We start from the raw sequence: 20,286 nt of genomic DNA on the forward strand, positions 1-20,286 counted from the left end.
ACTCTAATTAGGTATTTGCATGTAGAAATGCTGGAACTTACTTTTCATATTAGTTTTTGAATAGTTTACCCACCTGCCTAGTAAACTGTCAATTTTTCATCTGGTTGCGCTTGGATTAAATCCTACTTAAAGGGTCTCTAAATATTGGTATTGAAACATTGTAATAATGTTGACCAGTAATAAGATTCTTAATTTTACAAATAAAACTTAAATGACTGTAATCCAAATTTAATATGTTTGTATGTCAATGGAATTTATTTTGGTAGTGTACCTGATGCTCCATGAATGGTAGTGTGTGGGTCAGCAAACTGGGAATTTGTCTCATTTAATGTCCTGGAAATAATTATACTACTTCAATCTGGAGAAGTGTGAGGTGGTACACTTTAGAAGGACAAATTCCAAGGTGGAGTGCAAAGTTAATGGCAGGATTCTGGGTAGTGTGGAGGAGCAGAGGGATCTGGGGGTTCCTGTCCACAGATCCCCAAAAGTTAAGAAAGCTTATGGGGTGTTAGCTTTCATAAGTCGTGGGATCGAGTTTAAGAGTCATGAGGTAATGATGCAGCTCTACAAAACTCTGGTTAGACCACACTTGGAGTACTGTGTCCAGTTCTGGTCGCCTCATTATAGGAAGGATGTGGAAGTGTTGGAAAGGGTGCAGAGGAGATTTACCAGGATGCTGCCTGGTTTAGAGAGTATGTATTATGAGGGGAGACTAAGGGAGCTAGGGCTTTACTCTTTGGAGAGAAGGAGGATGAGGGGAGACGTGATACAGGTGTACAAAATATTAAGAGGAATAGATAGAGTGGACAGCCAGCACCTCTTTCTCAGGGCACCAATGCTCAATACAAGAGGGCATGGCTTTAAAGTAATGGGTGGGAAGTTCAAGGGAGATATCAGAGGGAGGTTTTTTACCCAGAGAGTGGTTGAGGCATGGAATGTGCTGCCTGGGGTGGTGGTGGAGGCAGGTACATTGGTCAAATTCGAGAGATTACTAGATAAGCATATGGAGGAATTTAAAATAGAGGGATATGTGGGAGGAAGGGGTTAGATAGTCTTAGGCAAGGTTTAAAGGTCGGCACAACATGGTGGGCCGAAGGGCCTGTATTGTGCTGTACTGTTCTATGGTTCTATGAACTAACCAGATATTGATTATTTAATTGGACACCATTGGAAAAAGCCAAAATTAGCCAGATTGTACTTCATGTTAATGTTGTAATAATGATGGTGCAGTATGACTTCTATACAATGCCACTGGCACCCTCTAAATATATTGTAGCTGCAGCGCATGCAAATAGCATCAATAGACATCCATACAGCGTTTACCTTGAACTTGTATTTCCAGTTTTATAGGCTTCAAAGGTGGAAAGCATTCTGAATGAAAATTCAAACTGGCATGTAGCTTTTGTATTTTATTTGTAAGACATGAACTTGTAGCCATTAAGATTTTTTTTCCTTTTAAATTTCCAGTATATGTAAAACAAAACTTTTACTTTCAGGTTGGATGTGGTGCAATTGGCTGTGAAATGCTAAAAAATTTTGCTGTACTTGGGATTGGCACTGGTTCTGAACAAGGAATGGTATGTATGCAATTAAGGATGAATTATTTCAATCCACTATTGTCCACTGAGGCCATGTGGGTGGAACTTAGGAACAAGGGGAGCATGACTCTAGTGGGGCTGTATCATAGATCTGCCAATATTCAGTAGGAACTTGTATGTTGTATGAATAACAAGGTTATATTAGAGTCATAGAGTGCTACAGCACAGAAACAGGCCCTGTGGCCCATCTAGACCATGCTGCCTGATCTTCTGCCAAGTCCATCTACCTGCACCCAGACCATATCCCTCCAAACCCGTCCCATCCAAACTTTTCTTAACTGTCACAGTTCAACCTGCATCTATCACTTCTGGCAGCTCATTCCACATTTGCACCACCCTCTGAGTGAAGAAGTTTACCCTCAGATTCCCCTTAAATATTTCACCTTTCACCCTAAACTAATGTCCTGTAGTTCTAGTCACACCCAACCTTAGGGGAAAAAGCATGCATGCATTCACCCTATCTATACCCCTCATTCTCCTGCGCTCCAGGGAATAAAGTCCTAACCTATTCAACCTTTTTCTATAACTCGGGTCCTCAAGTCCCTGCAACATCCTTGTAAATTTTCTCTGCACTCTTTCACACTTATTGATATTTTTCCTGTAGGTAGGTGACCAGAACTGCACACAATACTCTATATTTGGCCTCATCAACGTCTTGTACAACTTCAACATAACATCCCAACTCCTGTACTCCGTACCCTGATTTATAAATGCCAAAGCGCCAAAAGCTCTCTTTACGACCCTATCTACCTGTGACGCCACTTTCCCAGGTCCCTTTGTTCTACCACACACCTTAGAGCCCTTCCATTCACTGTGTAAGTCTTGCCATGGTTTGTCCTCCCAAACCATGTCTGCATTAAATTACATTGCCATTTTTCAGCCCATTTACCTAGCTGGTCAAGATCACGCTACAAGCTTTGATAGCCTTTCTTGCTATGCACTACGCCCCCAATCTTGGTGTCATCTGCAAGTTTGCTGATCCAGTTTGCCACGCTATCATCTAAATCATTAATATAGATGATAAACAACAATGGACCCAGCACCGATCCCTGCAGCACACCACTGGATACAGGCCTCCAGTCAGAGAGACATCTACTACCACTCTCTTGCTTCTCCCGCTAAGCCAACATTGAATCCAATTGACTACTTCATCCTGAATGCCAAGTGACTTAACCGTCTGGACCAGCCAGCAAGTTTGCAGATGACACAAAATTAGGAGGTGTTGTTGATAGTGAAGAAGGTTATCATCGATTACAGAGGGAGCTTGATCAGTTAGGGAAGTGGGCCAAGGAGTGGCAAATGGATTTCAATACTTATAAGTGTGAGGTGATGCGTTTTGGAATATCAAACCAGAGTAGGACTTTCACCATGAATGGTAGTGCACGAGGGAGTGGAATGGAACAGAGGGACCTTGGAGTACAAGGGCATAGCTTGTTGAAAGCAGTATCACAGGTAGATGGGGTGGTGGAAAAGGCATTTAGCATGCTGGCCTTCATTACTCAGGACATTGAGTATACCTGTTGGGACATTATGTTGCAGTTGTATAAGTTGTTGGTGAGGCCGCACTTGGAGTACTGTGTACAGGTTTGGTCACCTTGTTATAGGAAAGATGTTGTTAAACTAGAAAGAATCCAGAAAACATTTACAAGGATGTTGCCAGGACTAGAGGACCTGAGCTACAGGGAGAGGTTGGACAGGCTAGTTCTTTATTCCTTGGAATATAGGAGAATGAGGGGGCGACCTGATAGAAGTGTTTAAAATTATGAGAGGTATAGATAAGGTGGACAGTAACAGTCTTTTTCTCAGGGTATGGAAGTCCAAAACTAGGGGACATAGATTTAGGGTGAGAGGGGAAAGATTTAAATGGGACCTGAGGGGCAACTTTTTCACGCAGTGTGGTGAGTATATGGAATAAGCTGCCAGCAGAAGTAGTTGAGGCAGGTACAGTGTCATTTTAGAAGCACTTGGATAGGTACATGGAGGGGAGGGGCCTGGAGGGATATGGGCTGAATGCAGGAAATTGGGACTAGCTAGGTGGACAAAGTGGTTGGCATGGACTTGTTGAGCCGAAGGACCTATATCTGTGCTGTATTGCTCTGACTCCATGACTCCACCTGTGATCAGTGGTCTGCTTCCTGTATCGGTGCAGTGTGCACAGTTGTTTGCCATCTATATTAACATTCTGGATGAGAATGTAGTTGGCATGGTAGCATGTTTGCAGATGACACCAAAATTGTTGGTATAATGGACAGTGAAGTAAGTTATCTAAGATTAAGACAGGATCTAGATCAAATGGGGAAGTGGGTTAAAAATGGCAGATGGAATTTAACTGTGTCAACTGCAAGGTGTTGCACTTTGGTAAGTTAAACCAGGACAGGACTTGTACAATAAATGGTAGGGCCCTGGAGAGTGTTGTAGAACAGAGAAATCTGAGGCTACAAGTACCTAGTTCCCTGAATGTGGCGACACAATCAGACAGGATGGTGAAGAAGCCTTTTTGCATGCTTGCCTTCATCGGTTAGGGTATTAAGTACAAGAGTTGGGACATTATGTTACAACTGTACAAGACATTGCTGAGAACACACTTAGAATATTGAGTCTGTTCAGCTACAGGAAGGATGTCATCAAGCTGAAAAGGGTACAGAAAAGATTCACAAGGATGTTATCAGGACTGGAGGGATTGAGTTCTAAAGAATGACTGGATAGGCTTGGGAAGTTCGTGAGAATGCACTTGGAGTATTGTTTGCAGTTCTGCTTGCTCGCTTAGTCATAGAAAGGATGTCATTGAGCTGGAATGGGTGCAAAAGTGATTGGAGTCATACAGCACAGAAACAGGGCCTTTGGCCCATCTGGTATATATTGACTAAGATTTCCATCTAAACTAGTCCCATTTGCCTGCGATTAGCCGTAAACCTTTCTATCCGTAACAATCTGAAAAGTTAGAAAGTTATGATCACTGTTCCAAAAATGCTGTCCCACTAAAATTCCGATCACCTGGCCTGGCTCATTTCACAATGCAAGGACCAGTATGGCCTCTTGCCTGGTTGGACTATCTACATACCATTTGAAGAAACCATCCTGGATGCACCTAATATTCTGCTTCACGGAAGCCTCTGGCACTAAAGAAGTCTCCCTGATCAACAGTGTGTAACTCTTCCGCCACTCTTAATCCCTCTCTGTCATGTTAAAAACGTCTAAACCCTAGAACATTGAGGTACCAGTCCTGCCCTTCTCTGAACCAGGTCTCTGTTATGGCCACAGCACTGTAGTTCCATGCACTAATCTAGGATCTCAGTTTATCTGCCTTACCCTTAATACTCTTTGCATTGAAGTATAATACTTCAGTCCATCAGTCCTGCTGTGTTCGTTAACCTGTGCGAATGTCTTATAAATGTTGTTAATGTACCTGCCTCAACCACTTCCTCAGGCAGTTCATTTCATATACAGACACCCTCTGGGTAAAAAGGTTGCCCCTCAGGTTCCTATTAAATCTCTCCCGTTAAACCTATGCTCTCTAGTTCTTGATTCCGCAACCCTGGGGAAAAAAGACTGTGCACTCACCCTATCTATCTTGATTTTATACACCTCAATAAGATCACCTCTCGTTCTCCTCTGCTCCAATGAATAAAGTCCCAGCCTCACAACCTCTCTCTATAACTCAGTTCCTCGAGTCCTGGCAACATCCTTGTAAACTTTTTCTGCGTGCTTTCCAGCTTAATGACATCTTTCCTGTAGCAAAGACTAAAACTGAACCCAGTATTCCAAATGCAGCCTCACCAACATCTTGTAGAACTGCAACATAACATCCCAACTTCTATACTATACCTGACTAATGAAGGCCAGTGTGCTAAAAGCCTTCTTCACTGCCCAGTCTACCTGTGACACCACTTTCAGGGAACCATGCACTAGTACTCCTAGGTAGTTCTGTTTTACAGCACTCCCAAGGGCCAAAGTCCTGTGCTCATTTGTCTTACCAAAATGCAACACTTCTCTCATCCAAATTAAACTCCATTTGCCATTCCTTGGCCCACTTACCCAGCTGATCAAGAGCCCTCTGTAATACCTGATAGCCATCTTGACTGTCTATGATACCACCTATTTTAGTGTCATCTGCAAACTTACTAACTATGCCTTGTACACTCTCATCCAGTTCATTTATATAGATGATAAGTAGGAATGGGCCCAGCACTGACCCCTGGGGAACAGCACTAGTCGCGAGCCTACAGTCTGAGAAACAACCTTCAACCATCACCCTCTGCTTCCTACTATCAAGCCAATTATGCATCCAATTAGCCAGCTGTCCCTGGATCCCATGCAATTAACTTTCCATAGCAGCCTACCAAGTGGAATTTTATCAAAGGCCTTACTGAATTCCATATGGACTACGTCTACCACCCTGCCCTCATCAACCTTCTTCGTTACTTCAAAAAAACTCAATCAAGTTCGTGAGGTGTGATCTCCCACACACAAAGCTGTGCTGACTACCCCTAATCAACCCCTGTCTTTCCAATGCATGTATATCACAGAATCCTGCACAGGAGGTAGGATTACTGGTCCATAGTTCCCAGGTTTTTCTTTGCAGCCCTTAAATTATTAAATTATATACAGCATTAGCCACCCTCCAGTCTTCTGGCACTTCACCTGTTGCTAACGATGATGCCTATATCTCAGCCAGGGCACCCACAATTCCTTCTCTAGCTTCCCAGAGTATTCTTGAATATGTCTGATCAGGCCCCAGAGATTTAGCTACCTTCATACGTTTTACAACATCCAGAACCTCCTCTGCCGTAATGCGGACTATCGCTAAGCTATCCCCATTACCTGTCCTGTTCGGGTGAAGGGTAAGGCTAACAGCTTTTGGAAACCCTAGTTGACGAGAGATTTTTGACGAGAGGGAGGCATACACTGCGCGTAAGCAGTTGGGAACTTGTGAATCTCTTGATGACTAAGAAGTGTAGGAGTGCACTTAAGCAAGAAGTTAGGAGGGCAAAAAGAGGATATGAGAAGGATCTGGCAGGCAAGGTGAGGCAAAATCCCAAGAGATTCTGAAGATGTATTAAGAGTAAAAGGGTGGCTAACAAGAGAATAGGTCCCCTTAAAGATCAGTATGGCCATCTGTGTGTGGAACCAAAGGAAATGGGAGAGATTTTTAATGAATATTTCTCTTCAGTTTTTACTGTGGAGAAAGCTATTGAAGCTAAAGAAATGGGGTACATAAGTGGTGTTGTCTTGAACCACGTACAAATTAGCAGGAAGGAGGTGTTGGCGGCAAAGTGCATTGAAGTGGATAAATCCCCAGGGCCTGACCTGATACATTCTTGGACCTTGAGGGAAGCTAAAGAAGAAACTGTGGAGGCCCTTGCAAAGATTTTTGTTTCATCTCTGGCCATAGGTGAGGTTCTAGAGGACTAGAGAGTAGCTAATATGCTACCATTGTAAAAAGGGTAGCAAAAACAAACCAGTAAACTACTGGCTGGTGAATCTGACATCAGTGGTGGGTATATTGCTGGAGGGGATTCTGTAGGACAAGATCTGCAAGTATTTGGAGAGAGAGGGTCTGATTCGGGACAGTCAGCACGGCTTTGTGCATTGGAAGTTGTGTCTGATAAATATCATGGAGTTCTTCAAGGAGATAACCAAGAGGGTAAATGAGGGTAGGCCAGTGGATGTTGTCTATATGGACTTTAGCAAGGCCTTTGACAAGGTCCCTCATGGCAGGCTAATCTGGAAGGTTAGATCGACTATCACCTTCAAGCAGAAGGTGATTGTCGAGGGCTGTTTCCTGGACTGGAGGCCTGTGCCTAGTGTTGTGCCACGGGTTGGTGCTGGGATTTTTCTTGTTTGTAGTCTATATAAATGATTTGGATGTGAATGTACAAGGCATGGTTGGTAAGTTTGTGGATGATACTAAAATAGGTGGTGGTGTAGGTACTGTAGAAGGTTATGAAAAATTACAGGGGGATCTTGATCAGCTAGGTATGTGGGCTGAGGATTGGCAAAAGGCTTCCAATCCAGATAAATTGTGAGTTATTGCATTTTGGGAGAGCAAACCAGATAGGACTTGCACAGTGAATGGTAGGGCCCTGGGGAGTGTTCTGGAACAGAGAGACCTAAGACTGCAAGTTTGCTGAAAGTGGCGTCACAGGTAGATATGGTGGTGAAGAAAGCGTTTTGCACGCTGGCCTTCAGGCAGACCATAGGCCCTTGATCTCACTGATGTAGAGGAGGCCACATCGAGAACACAGAATGCAATAGACAAGGTCAGAGGAGGTGCAAATGAGTTTCTTCCTCACCTGAAAGGTCTGTTTAGGTCCCTGGATGGTGGTTAGGGACTGGTGTTACACCTCCTAAGGTTGCAGCAGAAAGTGCCTCAAGAGGGGAGCAAACCAGAGAGTGACAGAGAGAGTGGTACCTTTGGAAAGCAGAAAGGTGTGGGGAGGGGAAGGTGTGGCTGGTGGTGGGATCACTTTGTAGCTGGTGGAAGTTTCGAAGAATGATTTGCCAGATGCATAGGTGGATGGGGTAAAGGTGAGGAATAGGAAAACACTGTCCCTTTCTGTTTGGGGAGAGCTGAGTGATAGCAGAAATGCGGGAAATGGAGGAGATGCAGGGGAAGCCCTGTTTCCTTAAAAAGGAGGACATGGTCAGATGTCCTGGAATAGAAAGCCTAAAGTTGAGAACAGATGAGGCTGAGACTGAGAACTTGGCATGCAATCCTTAGCTCCTTGAAAGTGGCAACACAGGTAGATAGGGTGGCAAAGAAAATGTATGGCGTCGTCATCTTTTTTGGTTGGATGTTGAACATAGAAATCATGAAGTCATGTTGCAGCTGCATAAAACTTTTGTTAGGCCACATTTGGAGTATTGTGTGCAGTTCTGGAACAGCATTATAGGATGGATATGGAGGCTTTGGAGAGTGTACAAGAGTGGTTCATCAGGTTGTTGCCTGGATTAGAGAGTATTAGCTGTAAGTAGCAGTTGGACAAACTTGAATTGTTTTCTTTGGTGTGTTGGAGGTGAGGGGCAATCTGCTTGAAGTATTTAAAATTATGCAAGGCATAGATTGAGTAGATTTTTCTTCCTAGGGTGGAAGTGTCAAATACTAGAGGGCATAGCTTTAAGGTGAGAAGGGGAAAATTTAAAGGAGGTATACAAGGCAAGATTTTTTTTTACACAGAGAGTGGTAGGTGCCTAGAAGGTGCTGTCAGGGGAAGCAGGTAAAATTTAGTATTTAAAAGGCATTTAGATAGGCCGATAAACAGGAAGGAGATGAAGGGATATAAACCTTGTGTAGGCAGATGGGATTAATTTGGATTAGTATCATGGTTGCCGCAGACATCGTGGGCTGAAGGGCTTGTTCCTGTGCTCTACTGTTCTGTGTTCTAATGTTGTACTACAGGGAACTATAGGTTGATGAGCCATACATCAGTGGTGGGAAAGTTATTGGAAGGGATTGTGAGGGACAGGATTTATTTGGCATTTGGAAAGGCAAGGACTATTTAGGAATAGTCAGCATGGTTTTGTGCATGGGAAATTGTGTCTCACAAATTTGATTGCTTATTGAAAAGTTGATCAAGAGGATTGATGATGGTAGGGCAGAAGATATGGTGTATGCGGACTTAAACAAGGCCTCTAACAAGATCAGCATGGTATGCTGGTCCAGAAAGTTGGTGGAGGGTTGTTATCCAGATTGGAATCTATGACCAGTGGCGTGCTACAGGGATCAGTGCTGGGTCCCCCCTGTTGTTTATCATTTATATTAGCGATATGGATGTGAATATAGGTGGCGTGATTAGTAAGTTTGCCGATGACACCAAAATTAGTAGTATGGTGGATATTGAAGAAGGTTACAACAGGATATTGATCAACCGGGAAAGTGGGCAAAGGAATGGCAGATGGAATTTAAAGTGCAAAGTGATGCATTTTGAGGATAAATCAGGGCAGGACATGTATAGTGAATGGCAGGGCCCTGGGGAATGTTGTGGAACAGAGAAACTTTGGGCTAGAAGTATGTAGTTCCCTGCAAATGGCAAACAGGTAAATTGGGTGTTGAAGAGGTATATGACTGGCTTGCCTTCATCAGCCAAGACATTGAATACAAGAGTTGGAAAATCACATTTCTGTCGTACAAAATGTTGGTTAATTGTACTTGGAGTATTGTGTGCAGTTCCGGTGTCATGCTGCAGGAAAGATGTGATTAAGCTAGAGGTGTGCAGAAAAGATTCACAATGATGTTGCCTGGATTGGAGGGCTTGAGTTGTAAGGAGAGATGGATAGGCCTGCTCTGTTTTCCTTGGAGCAAAGGAGACTGAGAGGTGATGTGATAGAGTCATATAAACCTAAAAGAGGCATAGACAAGGTAGATAGCCAGAGTTCCCCAGGTAGAGGTGTTGAAAACTAGAGTTCATAGGTGCAAGGTGAGAGAGAGGAGTTTTAAACAGGATCTGAGGGGTAAATCTTTTTACACAAAGGTAGTTGTATCTGGAATGAGCTGCCAGAGGAGGTGGTGGAGGCAGGAACAGTAACAATTTTCAAGAGGCATCTAGTCAGCTACTTGAATGAGCATGGCACAAAGGGATATGGAATTAATGCAGGTAAGTGGGATCAGTGTAGATTGGCATGATGGTTTGCAGAGATGTGCTGGATCAAAGGGCCTGTTTCTATGCCATACAACACTATGATTCTATGAGACACATTATCAATCTGAAACATCAACTCTCCACCCCTCCCCCCCACCCCACCTCTCTCCCCCTCCCACACTTTTCCCTCACCCCTCCCACAGATACTGCCTCACCTGTTGAGTATATTCACTATTTTCTGTCCTGTATTTCAGTTTTCCGAAGTCTACTGTTCATGTGCATTGAAGGTTGTTGGGCAGGTGTTGACATTCTATCGGTCACCAATGGAAGCCCTGGCAACCCTACCTCAAAATAGCACTGGGTTTAGATAAGCAAATGCTGAGTTGTGGTGCCCACTGTAAAGATACTTGTGGCTGTGAAGCAGAAGATTATTTCTATATGCAGTAACAGTTGGGGTTGAAAATGTGCCTTCACTTCCTAATGTATGGGGATTGTACTATGGAATGACTCAGAGAGCAGCCCCTACATTAAACAACTTGTGTTGTTTAACTTTACTTCAACACTTTACTTTCACCACACCAGCCTTCACAACACTTTAGAGCTATGCAACTGGAGCTCAATCAGCTGCTAGGTTGCAATGGTACACGTCCTATGTCCTTTCTTCTTTCCTTTCACATTGTCTGCCTGTGACTTCTAGATCTTCTGCCTCTCAGCCTCAAAAAAGAAACAAATTGAGGGGCTAAATATTCCCTTGAGACTTTCCCTCAATTATGCACTTTAATTGTCCCTTTAAATTTGACTTGCACATTATTTCCTTTCCTACCAATCAAGTTTTCCTTAAATCTTTTGAGAAAAAGTCATGAATCTTCATGTAACTTAACTTAGACTGGAGAATTGAATGCTACTTGCACGAGTAGTGGTTGTTAAAGCAGCCAACAAAATTGAAACAAAAAAAGCAACCCCTTCTGTAGCTAGTCAGCTTAGATGTTAGAACTTCGCCTCCTGTGCATTTGATGACGCTTGGCTTTAAAGGCTTCTTGTTGACAGTGTGATCAACAGAGTATGGGGGACAGAGATTTATTTTCTTCAAATGCATGTGTGATGTCTAGCTTCAAGCTTTCAAACTAATCTATGGTGTGATTCCCTTACAGATTACTATCACTGACCCTGATTTAATTGAAAAATCCAATTTAAACAGACAATTTCTCTTCAGACCGCAACACATACAGGTATGATAAAGAATAAGCTGCAGCTACTCAGTGCAACTTCTGCCTGACTTGGAAGAGGTTCTGCAGAAATGAAAGAATATGACACAGCTTTCTATAAAATCTTGTATTGATTCAATAATCATTAATACATTTACTCCCATTGGCCTCATAATATGTAAAGAAAAGGCAAGGGTGGCTGAAGATAATGGCTAAAAATCCATTAAATGTAATGGAAAGATTTACTTAACATTTCTTGCCCAGCAACAGGCCACATGGGAGCTTTCACAACAGAAGTTAAACCATAGACAGTTGGAGAACCTAACCAGGTTTCTTCTGCGGACATCCATGGTTAACAGTTGGTGGAAGGGGCTGGGGTACAGTTGTTGACAACAGTGGATATTGCAGCAAGGGTTTGGTGTGGGGTGAGAGTGGGAAGAAGGTTGGTGAGCTCAGCAGCGGGTGAGAGAGAGACAGAGAGAGAAGACACAGTTCTATGAGGGGAAGCTGAAGGTTTCCATGAAGAATTGAGTTAGAGCACTTCCAGCTCCTACATGGAGTCATAGAGCCATACTGCAAGGAATACAGACCCTTCGGCCCAACTTATTGATGCCGACCGAGTTTCCGAACTGAGTTAGTCCCATATGCTTGCATTTGGCCCATATCCCTGTAAATCTTTCCTCTCTATTTACCTGCCCAAATGTCTTTTAAATGTCGTAATTCTACCCACCTCTACTGTTTCCTCTGGTTGCTTGTTCCATATATGTACCACTCTCTGTATTAAAAAGTTGCTGCTCAGGTCCCTTTTTAAAGCTTTCCCCTCCAACCTTAACCCTTTGCCCTCTTGTTATGGGCACCCTACCCTGGGGAAAAGACTGTGGCTATTCAAATTTTCTATGCCCCTCTTGATTTTATAAGATTCTCTAAGGTCATCCCTGAGCCTCCAATGCACCAGGGAAAAAAGTCCAAGCTTATCCAGTCTCTGCTTATAACACAAACTCTCCAGCCTTGGTACCATCTTTGTAAATATTTTTTGTACCCTTTTCAGTTTAATGTCATCCTTCCTATATCCCGGTGACCAGAATTGTATGCAGTACTCCAAATGTTGCCTTACTACCATCTTGTACAGCTGCAACATGACATCCCAACTCCTGTACTCATTATCCTAACTGATGAAGGCAAGCATGCCAATCACCTTCTTCACCCCCTTCTCTGCCTATGTCACCACTTTCAAGGAACAATGTACCTGATCCCCTAGGCTAGTGCCTTACCACTTACTGTGTAAGACCTGCCCTGGTTTGTCTTACCAAAATGTCACACTTTGCATTCATTTGAATTAAACGCATTTGCCATTCTTTAGCCCACTGGCCCACCGCTGGTCACAGGCCTCCAGTCTGAAAAACAACCCTCTACCACCACCCTTTGTCTCCTTGCGTCAAGCCAATTTTGTATCCGATAGGCTAACTTGCCCTGGATCTCATGTGGTCTAACGTTCCGGACCAACCTACCATCCAGTACCTTGTCAAAGACTTTGCAAAAATCCACATAGACAATATTTACCACGCTGCCCTCCTCTATCTTCTTGGTCACATCTTCAAAAAACTCAATCAAATTTGTGAGATATGATTTCCCACGCACAAAACCATGTTGACTATCCTTAATCGGTCCTTGCCTTTACAAATGCACGTATATCCTGTCCCTCAGAATCCCCTCCAAAAACTTTCCCAGCACTGAGGTTAGGCTCACTGGCCTGTAGTTCCCTGGCTTGTGCTTGCAGCCTTTCTTGAATAAAGGCACGGCATTAGCCACTTCCCCAGTCTTCTGGTATCTCACCTGTGGCTAAGAAAGATAAAAATATCTCTGCCAGGGCTCCTGCAATTTCTTCCCTAAGAAACTACCTTACAGTGCCTGAACCTCCCTTCTAAGCTTCAATTCCAGGTCTCTAAGTAGCATTTGTCTGCATTGCTTCCGTTGAACCTGATGTGGGAAAATTTCTCCACTTTCCCCCCCTCCCCTCCAACTTAACATAAATCATCCCCCAGTACTGTTTTAACAATAAAAACAAAATATTCAAAGGAAAACAAAATTTAAAAATTATGTAAAGTCGATATCAAAATTAAGCAATAAACAGATTCCTGAACTGTTGACAGCCATCTACCTGGCCCCCATTTTCTGGAATTTCTTCTCTAAACCCTTCTGGCTTTCCCCTCCCCTTGCCTCCTTTAAGACCATATTAAGATCCCCCTATTGACCAAACTTTTAAGTCGCGTTTCACAACCTATCCTCTGACTAAGCACCCATTTTATCTGTGCCTCTCTTGTTCTTAATTCCCCAACCCTAGGGAAAAGACAGAGTGCATTCACCCTATCTCGGCCCCTCATAGTTTTATACACCTCTATAAGATCACCCCTCAGTCTCTTATCTTAGGGAAAATTTTCCTAGCTTGTCGAATCTCTCCCTATTACTCAGTTCCTTGAGTCCTGGCAACATCTTGTAAATCTTTTCTATACTCTTTCCAATTTAATAACATCTTTCCAATTTAATAACATCTTTCCTATAGCAGGGTGATTAAAATTGAACACAACACTCCGAGTGCGGCCTCACCAACGTCTTGTACAACTGTAACATAACCTCTCAACTTATATACGCAATGCCCTGACTGATGAAGGCCAGCATGCCAAAAGCTGCCTTCACTACCCTGTCTACCTGGTGACTCCAAGATCCTTCTGTTTTACAACACTCCCCAGGGCACTACTGTCCACTGTGAAAGTCCTACCTTGATTTGACTTTCCAAAATGCAACACCTGACTTATCTGGATTGAACTCAACTTGCCATTCCTCAGCCCACTTACTCAGCCGATCAAGATGCCGCTGTAATTCTTGATAACCTTCATCACTGTCTATGAGACCACCTATTTTAGTGTTATCTACAAACTTACTAACCATGTCTTGTACATTCTCATCCAAATCATTGATATAGGTGAGGAACAACAATGGGCCCAGCATCGATCCTTGAGACACATCACTAGTCATGGGCCTACAATCTAAGAAACAACCTTCCACCATCACCCTCTGCTTCCTACCATTAAGCCAATTGTACGTATATCCAATTAGCTAGGCTCTCCCTGGATTCCATGCCATCTAACCTTTCAGAGCAGCCTACCAAGTGGAAGCTTCTTGGTCACATCATCAAAAAACTCAAATTCATAAGACATGATCTCCCACACACAAAGCCATGCTTGATGACCCCTAATCAACCCCTGTTGTTTCAGATGCATGTACAACTTGTCCCTCAGAATCCCCTCCAGTAATTTACCTACCATGGATGTTAGGCTTACTGGTCGGTAGTTCTCAGATTTTTCTTAGCAGCCCTTCTTAAATAAAGTACAACATTCGCTACTCTCTGTTTTCCTGCACCTCACCTGTAGCTAATGATGATGAAAATATCTTGGCCAGGGCTCCTGCAATTTCATCCCTATTGTTCATTTTGCAATTTCTTCCCACAGTGTTCTTGGATAGACTTGGTCAGGCCCCGGAGGTTTGTCTGCCTTTATATATTTTAAGATATCCAGCACCTCCTCTACTGTAATGTGGACTATCCTCAAGATATCCCATTAACTTTCCCAAGTTCACAGGTCTTCATGTCTTTCTCCACGGTAAAAGCACAGAGAAATATTCAAGGACCTTGCCCATCTCCTGTAACTCCACACAGAAATGTCCTATTCTCTCCCTAGTTACTCTTTTTCCCTTAAACTTAAAACATCTCTTTCGATTCTCATGGTCTTAGAGTAATACAGCACAGAAGCAGGCCCTTCAGCTCAACTCGTCTATGCCAACCAAGATGCTCATCTAAACTAGTCTCATTTGGCCGTATTTGACCCATATCCCTCGAAGCCTTTCCTATCCATGTTCCTGTCCAAATGTCTTTTAAATGTTGTTCATGTACCTGCCTCAACCACTTCCTCTGGCAGCTCATTCCATATGTGTATCACAATCTGTGTGGAAGAAGTCGCTTCTTGGGTTCCTATTAAATCTTTCCCCTCTCACCTTAAACCTTATGCCCTCTTCATTCCCCAACCCTGGGAAAAAGAGTTGGGGAATCAAGAATTGATTCCCCTTGTGATCGTATACACCTCTATGAGATGACCCCTCAATCTTCTTGGCTCCAAGGAATAAAATCCTGGCCTGCACAACCTCTCCCTATAACCCAGCCCATTGAGTCATAGAACAATACAGCACGGATACAGGCCTTTCGGCTCAACGAGTCCATGCCAACTACATTGTTCTCCTTGCTAGTGTCTGTTTCCTGTGTTCAGCCCATATCCCTTCAGGCCCCTCCCCTCCATACCTATCCAAGTGCTTCTTAAATGATACTATTGAACCTGCCTCAAACACTTCCTCTGGCAGCTCATTCCATATACTCACCACCCTCTCTGTGAAAAGGTTGTCCCTTGGGTCCCTTTTATATCTTTCCCCTCTCACCCTAAATCTATGCCCCTTAATTTTGGACTCCCCTACCCTGGGGAAAAGACTGTTACTGTCCATACTATCTATGCCTCTCATAATTTTAAACAGTTCTATAAGGTCGCCCCTCATTCTCCTATGTTCCAAGGAATAAAGATATAGCCTGGGCCAACCTCTCCCTTTGACTCAGGCCCTCTAGTCCTGGCAATATCCTTGTAAATCTTTTCTGCACTCTTTCTGGTTTAAGCACGTCTTTCCTATAACAGGGTGACCAAAACTGCACAGTACTCCAAATGCAGCCTCACCATTGACTTATACAACTGCACATAATATCCCAACTCCTATACTCAATGCCTTGACTGATGAAGGCCAGCGTGCTAAATGCCCTTTTCACCACCCTGTCTACCTGAGATGCTGCTTTCAATTAACTATGCACTTGTACTTCTAAGTCCCTCTGTTCCATTACACTCCCTAGTGCACTAGCATTCATAGTGCAAGTCCTACTCTGGTTTGGCTTTCCAAAATGCATCACCTCACACTTAGCTGTATTGAAATTCATTTAGCACTCTTTGCCTCATTTCACTTACTGATCAAGATCTCACTGTAATCACCTCACTATCAACAACACCTCCTAATTTCATGTCATCTGCAAACTTGCTGATTAAGCATTCACATCCAAATCCTTTATAAATAACGAGTAACAAGGGCCCCAACACCGACTGCTGTGGCACCGATCTCCATTCCGGAAAACGATCTTCAACCACCCCCTCTGCTTCCTAACTCCGAGCCAAATTTGAATCCACCGAATTAGCTCTCCCTGAATTACATGGGACCTAACCTTCCAGACCAGCCTGCCATGAGGGACCTTGTCAAAGGTCTTGCTAAAGTCCAAATCAACAACATTCACTGCTCTACCCTCATCTACCCTTTTGGTTACCTCTTCCAAGGAACTCTAAAAGATTCATCAAACACGACTTCCCACGCATAAAGCCATGCTGACTCCTAATCAGACTCTGCCTATCGAATTGCTGGTTGATCCTGGTTGAGTCCTGGCAACATCCTTGTAAATCTTTTCTCCACTCTGTCCAGCTTAATGGCATCTTTCTTATAGCAGGAAGACTGAAACTGAAGACGATACTGCAAATCTCCTTAATCTCCTCTGCCAAAACTGTCTATTATCCCTTTTTGCCTTCCTGATTTCCTTTCTTGAGTATACTTGTGCACCCCCTATACGCCTCCAAAGATTCCCTTGATCCCAGCTACCTGTAACCTGACCCATGCCGCCTCCTATTTCCTGGCCAGAGCCTCAATATCTCTTGTCATCCAGGTTTTCCTACTCCTGCAGCCTTGCCCTTCACTCTAATTGGAACATGCAGACCCTGAGCTCTTACTGTGCCACATCTAAAAGCCTTCCACTTGCTGGAGGTTCCTTTGCCTGCAAACAATCTACTCCAATCAACCTTTGCAAGCTCTTGTCTAATACTGTCAAAAATTGCCTTGCCCCAACTTAAGAAAAGATTTACGAGGATGATTCCTGGAATGAAAGGGCTAACATACGATGAGCGTTTGTTGGCTCTTGGACTATACTCACTGGAGTACAGAAGAATGAGAGGAGACCTCATAGAAACATTTTGAATGTTGAAAGGACTGGACAGAGTAGATGTGGCTAAGCTGTTTCCCTTGGTGGGTGAGTCCAGGACTAGAGGGCACAGTCTTAGAATTAGAGGGTACCCATTTAGAACAGAAATGAGAAGAAATTTCTTGAGCCAGAGGGTTGTGGATTTGTGGAATTCATTGCCACATACAGCTGTGGAGGCCCAATCATTGGAGGTGTTTAAGGAGGAGATTGATAGGTATCTAATTAGTCAAGGTATCAAGGGATATGGGGATAAGGCTGGAAATTGGGGCTAGATGGGAAAAGTTTAGCTCATGGTCAGGTAGCGGAGCAGACTCGATGGGCCAAATAGCCTACTTCTGCTCCCTTGTCTTGTGATCTTGTGTCTTGTGAACTTGAACCTGTGGACCAGTTCTTCCCTTTTCCATAACTATTTCAAAGATTGCTTTAATAATTCCTTTTAATGCAAGTTCTTTTTTTCTGGCATACCTGGATTCTCTTGCTGATTCTAAAGAGCTCAAACAGCATTTATTTTTTTGTCGGCTGTTAGAAAGAAACATTTTATGACAAAGTGCTTTACTTCAAGGAATTGTTTTTGACAAGATTTCCTTAAGTTCAGAAACATCATTTGTACATGGCTACTAATTTTTATTCCCCGATCTCACAGTGATTCTGTCTTCTTCTGTGCCAAGTGACTTGGGCACAAAGTTTACAGATTATGGAGATCAGTAAATTAACTGTTAAAATGTCTGTGTTTGGGGCTTTGCCTAAAACTCACTAGTAGAGTGTAGACAGCATTAGTGAAATTAGAACTGCTGCCATTTTCTGCCCCTAATAAACTGTCCAATTTAGTGCTGTGCCTGCCCATTATATTTAGGGAAAGGATGAATACTGTGACCCTGAAAACTCTGGCAAATTGAAGGTACAAGTCACCAGTGAACTGTTGTTATTCTTTTTCTACTGTGCTTATGGCTGGGCTCTGTCAAATAATTGTCACCCCATAGTAGACATATCTGCTAGTTTATCTATATTCCATGTATTCTGTGCTTTCCTCAGTATTAATCAATGTTTTCTGTTCCCGTATCAGAAACCAAAGAGTTACACAGCTGCATCAGCCACCTTGATGATAAATCCCCAGATGAAAATAGACTCTCATCTAAACAAAGTGTGTCCATCTACTGAGAACATTTACAGTGATAATTTTTATACCCAAGTAGATGTTGTGGTCACTGCACTGGATAACGTAGAAGCAAGAAGATACGTTGACAGGTAATGTAGAAGCAAACATGCTGTCTGTTGAGGAGATATAAGGGTTGATGCCCAATGATAGACTTTGACATACACCTGTCCTAGGTTTACTGATACTCAAGCAGTATTGCATTAAGCACAAATATTTAAATATATTTTCTTCAATAATGGAAAGAGAGTGGGATTTAAGGTGATTGAATTGTATTCACATTGACAAAGATTCCAGGGTTTTTAATCAGTCTCTTGATCTCCAATTCTGCCCATCTTTTTTTCTGCAGAGAGATGGGAATTGGTGCCCCAAAACAAAAATTGTTGAAGATAGCAAGGAAGTTTGTTTAAGGTATAGATCAGCTAGAAAGTTGGAATTCAATTATGGCAAATATGAGGTGATGCATTTTGGTAAAAAACACAGTAAGGCATATATAGTAAATGGATAAACAGGGATTGTACAGGTGGATCAGATGGTGAAGCAGCATATATGGGATGCTTGCCTTCATTGGCCTTGGAATAGAATAAAAGAGCTGGGATATTGTGTTACAATTTTATAAAGCATTGGTTAGGCCACACTTGGGAGTATTGTGTGCAGTTCTGGTCATCACACTATAGAATGGATATGATTGTGCTGAAGAGGCAATTCACCAGAATGTTGGAGGCACAAGAGACAGCAGATACTAAATCTGGAGCAGAAAACAAGCTGCTGGAAGAACTCAGTGGGTCAGGCATCATCTGTGGAGGGAAATGGACATTAAATATTTCAGATCAAGACCTCTTCACTGAGATGTTGCTTGAATTGTCACATTACAGTTATAAAGAGAGATCAGATAGGCTGGGTTTGTTTACCCTGGAACAGAGGAGGTGGAAGGATGATCTGATAGAGGTATACAAAATTATGAAGGGAGCAGATACTGTAGATAGAATCTTTTGCCTATGGTGGAGGTGACTAAGACAAAAGGGCATAAGTTTAAGGTGAGAATTAGGTTTAGAGGGGATCTGAGGGGCAATTCTTTCACACAATTTGGAGTTTGGAATGTGCTGTCTGGAGGCAGATACAGGTACTTGAATCGCCAAGTCATTGAAGGCGATGGACCTAATGTGGGAAAATGGGATTTGTGTGCATAGGTTTGAACATGGTGGCCCAACTGTCCTGTTTCTGTGAAAGTCATTAACAAATTAGATGATTTGCTAATCCAGGAAACCATGAATGTCAAGGGATATCAAGAGCTGTATAAAGGGGAAAAAAGGAAGCATACGACAGGTATAGAGAACTGAAAGAATGTGTGGTCCTTCAGGAGCATAGGAAGTGCCTGTGGGTACTTAAAATAGAGATCAGAAAGGCAAAGAGGGGTATGAAATATCACTGGCAGGCAGGATTAAGGAAAATCTTAAAGTTTTTATTAGTATATTGAGGGCAAGAGGGAGAGAGTAGGGCCCATTAGAAACCAAATTGTAATCAGTATGTAGAGCCAGAGGACATAGGTGAGGTCTTAAATGAATACCTCGCATCTATATTTCCTAAGAAAAAGATCATTGTAGCTAGAGAATTCAGGGGGTGGGTCTATTCGGTTAAATTTTACAAC

General features: G+C 42.9%; 1 protein-coding gene across 2 annotated transcripts in view; it reads left to right on the top strand.

Annotated features, from left to right (window-relative positions):
• Nucleotides 1–20,286, top strand: part of uba6 (ubiquitin like modifier activating enzyme 6) — a 228,766-nt gene that overhangs the window by 102,465 nt on the left and 106,015 nt on the right. For both annotated transcript variants that reach the window (XM_052019228.1, XM_052019229.1), the window contains exons 17-19: nucleotides 1,497–1,577; nucleotides 11,329–11,406; nucleotides 18,549–18,730. In XM_052019228.1, the coding sequence (XP_051875188.1) occupies nucleotides 1,497–1,577; nucleotides 11,329–11,406; nucleotides 18,549–18,730 (341 nt within the window). The remainder of the gene's footprint in view (nucleotides 1–1,496; nucleotides 1,578–11,328; nucleotides 11,407–18,548; nucleotides 18,731–20,286) is intronic.

The sequence above is a fragment of the Pristis pectinata genome, chromosome 7, assembly GCF_009764475.1.
Source record: "Pristis pectinata isolate sPriPec2 chromosome 7, sPriPec2.1.pri, whole genome shotgun sequence".
NCBI lineage: Eukaryota > Metazoa > Chordata > Chondrichthyes > Rhinopristiformes > Pristidae > Pristis > Pristis pectinata.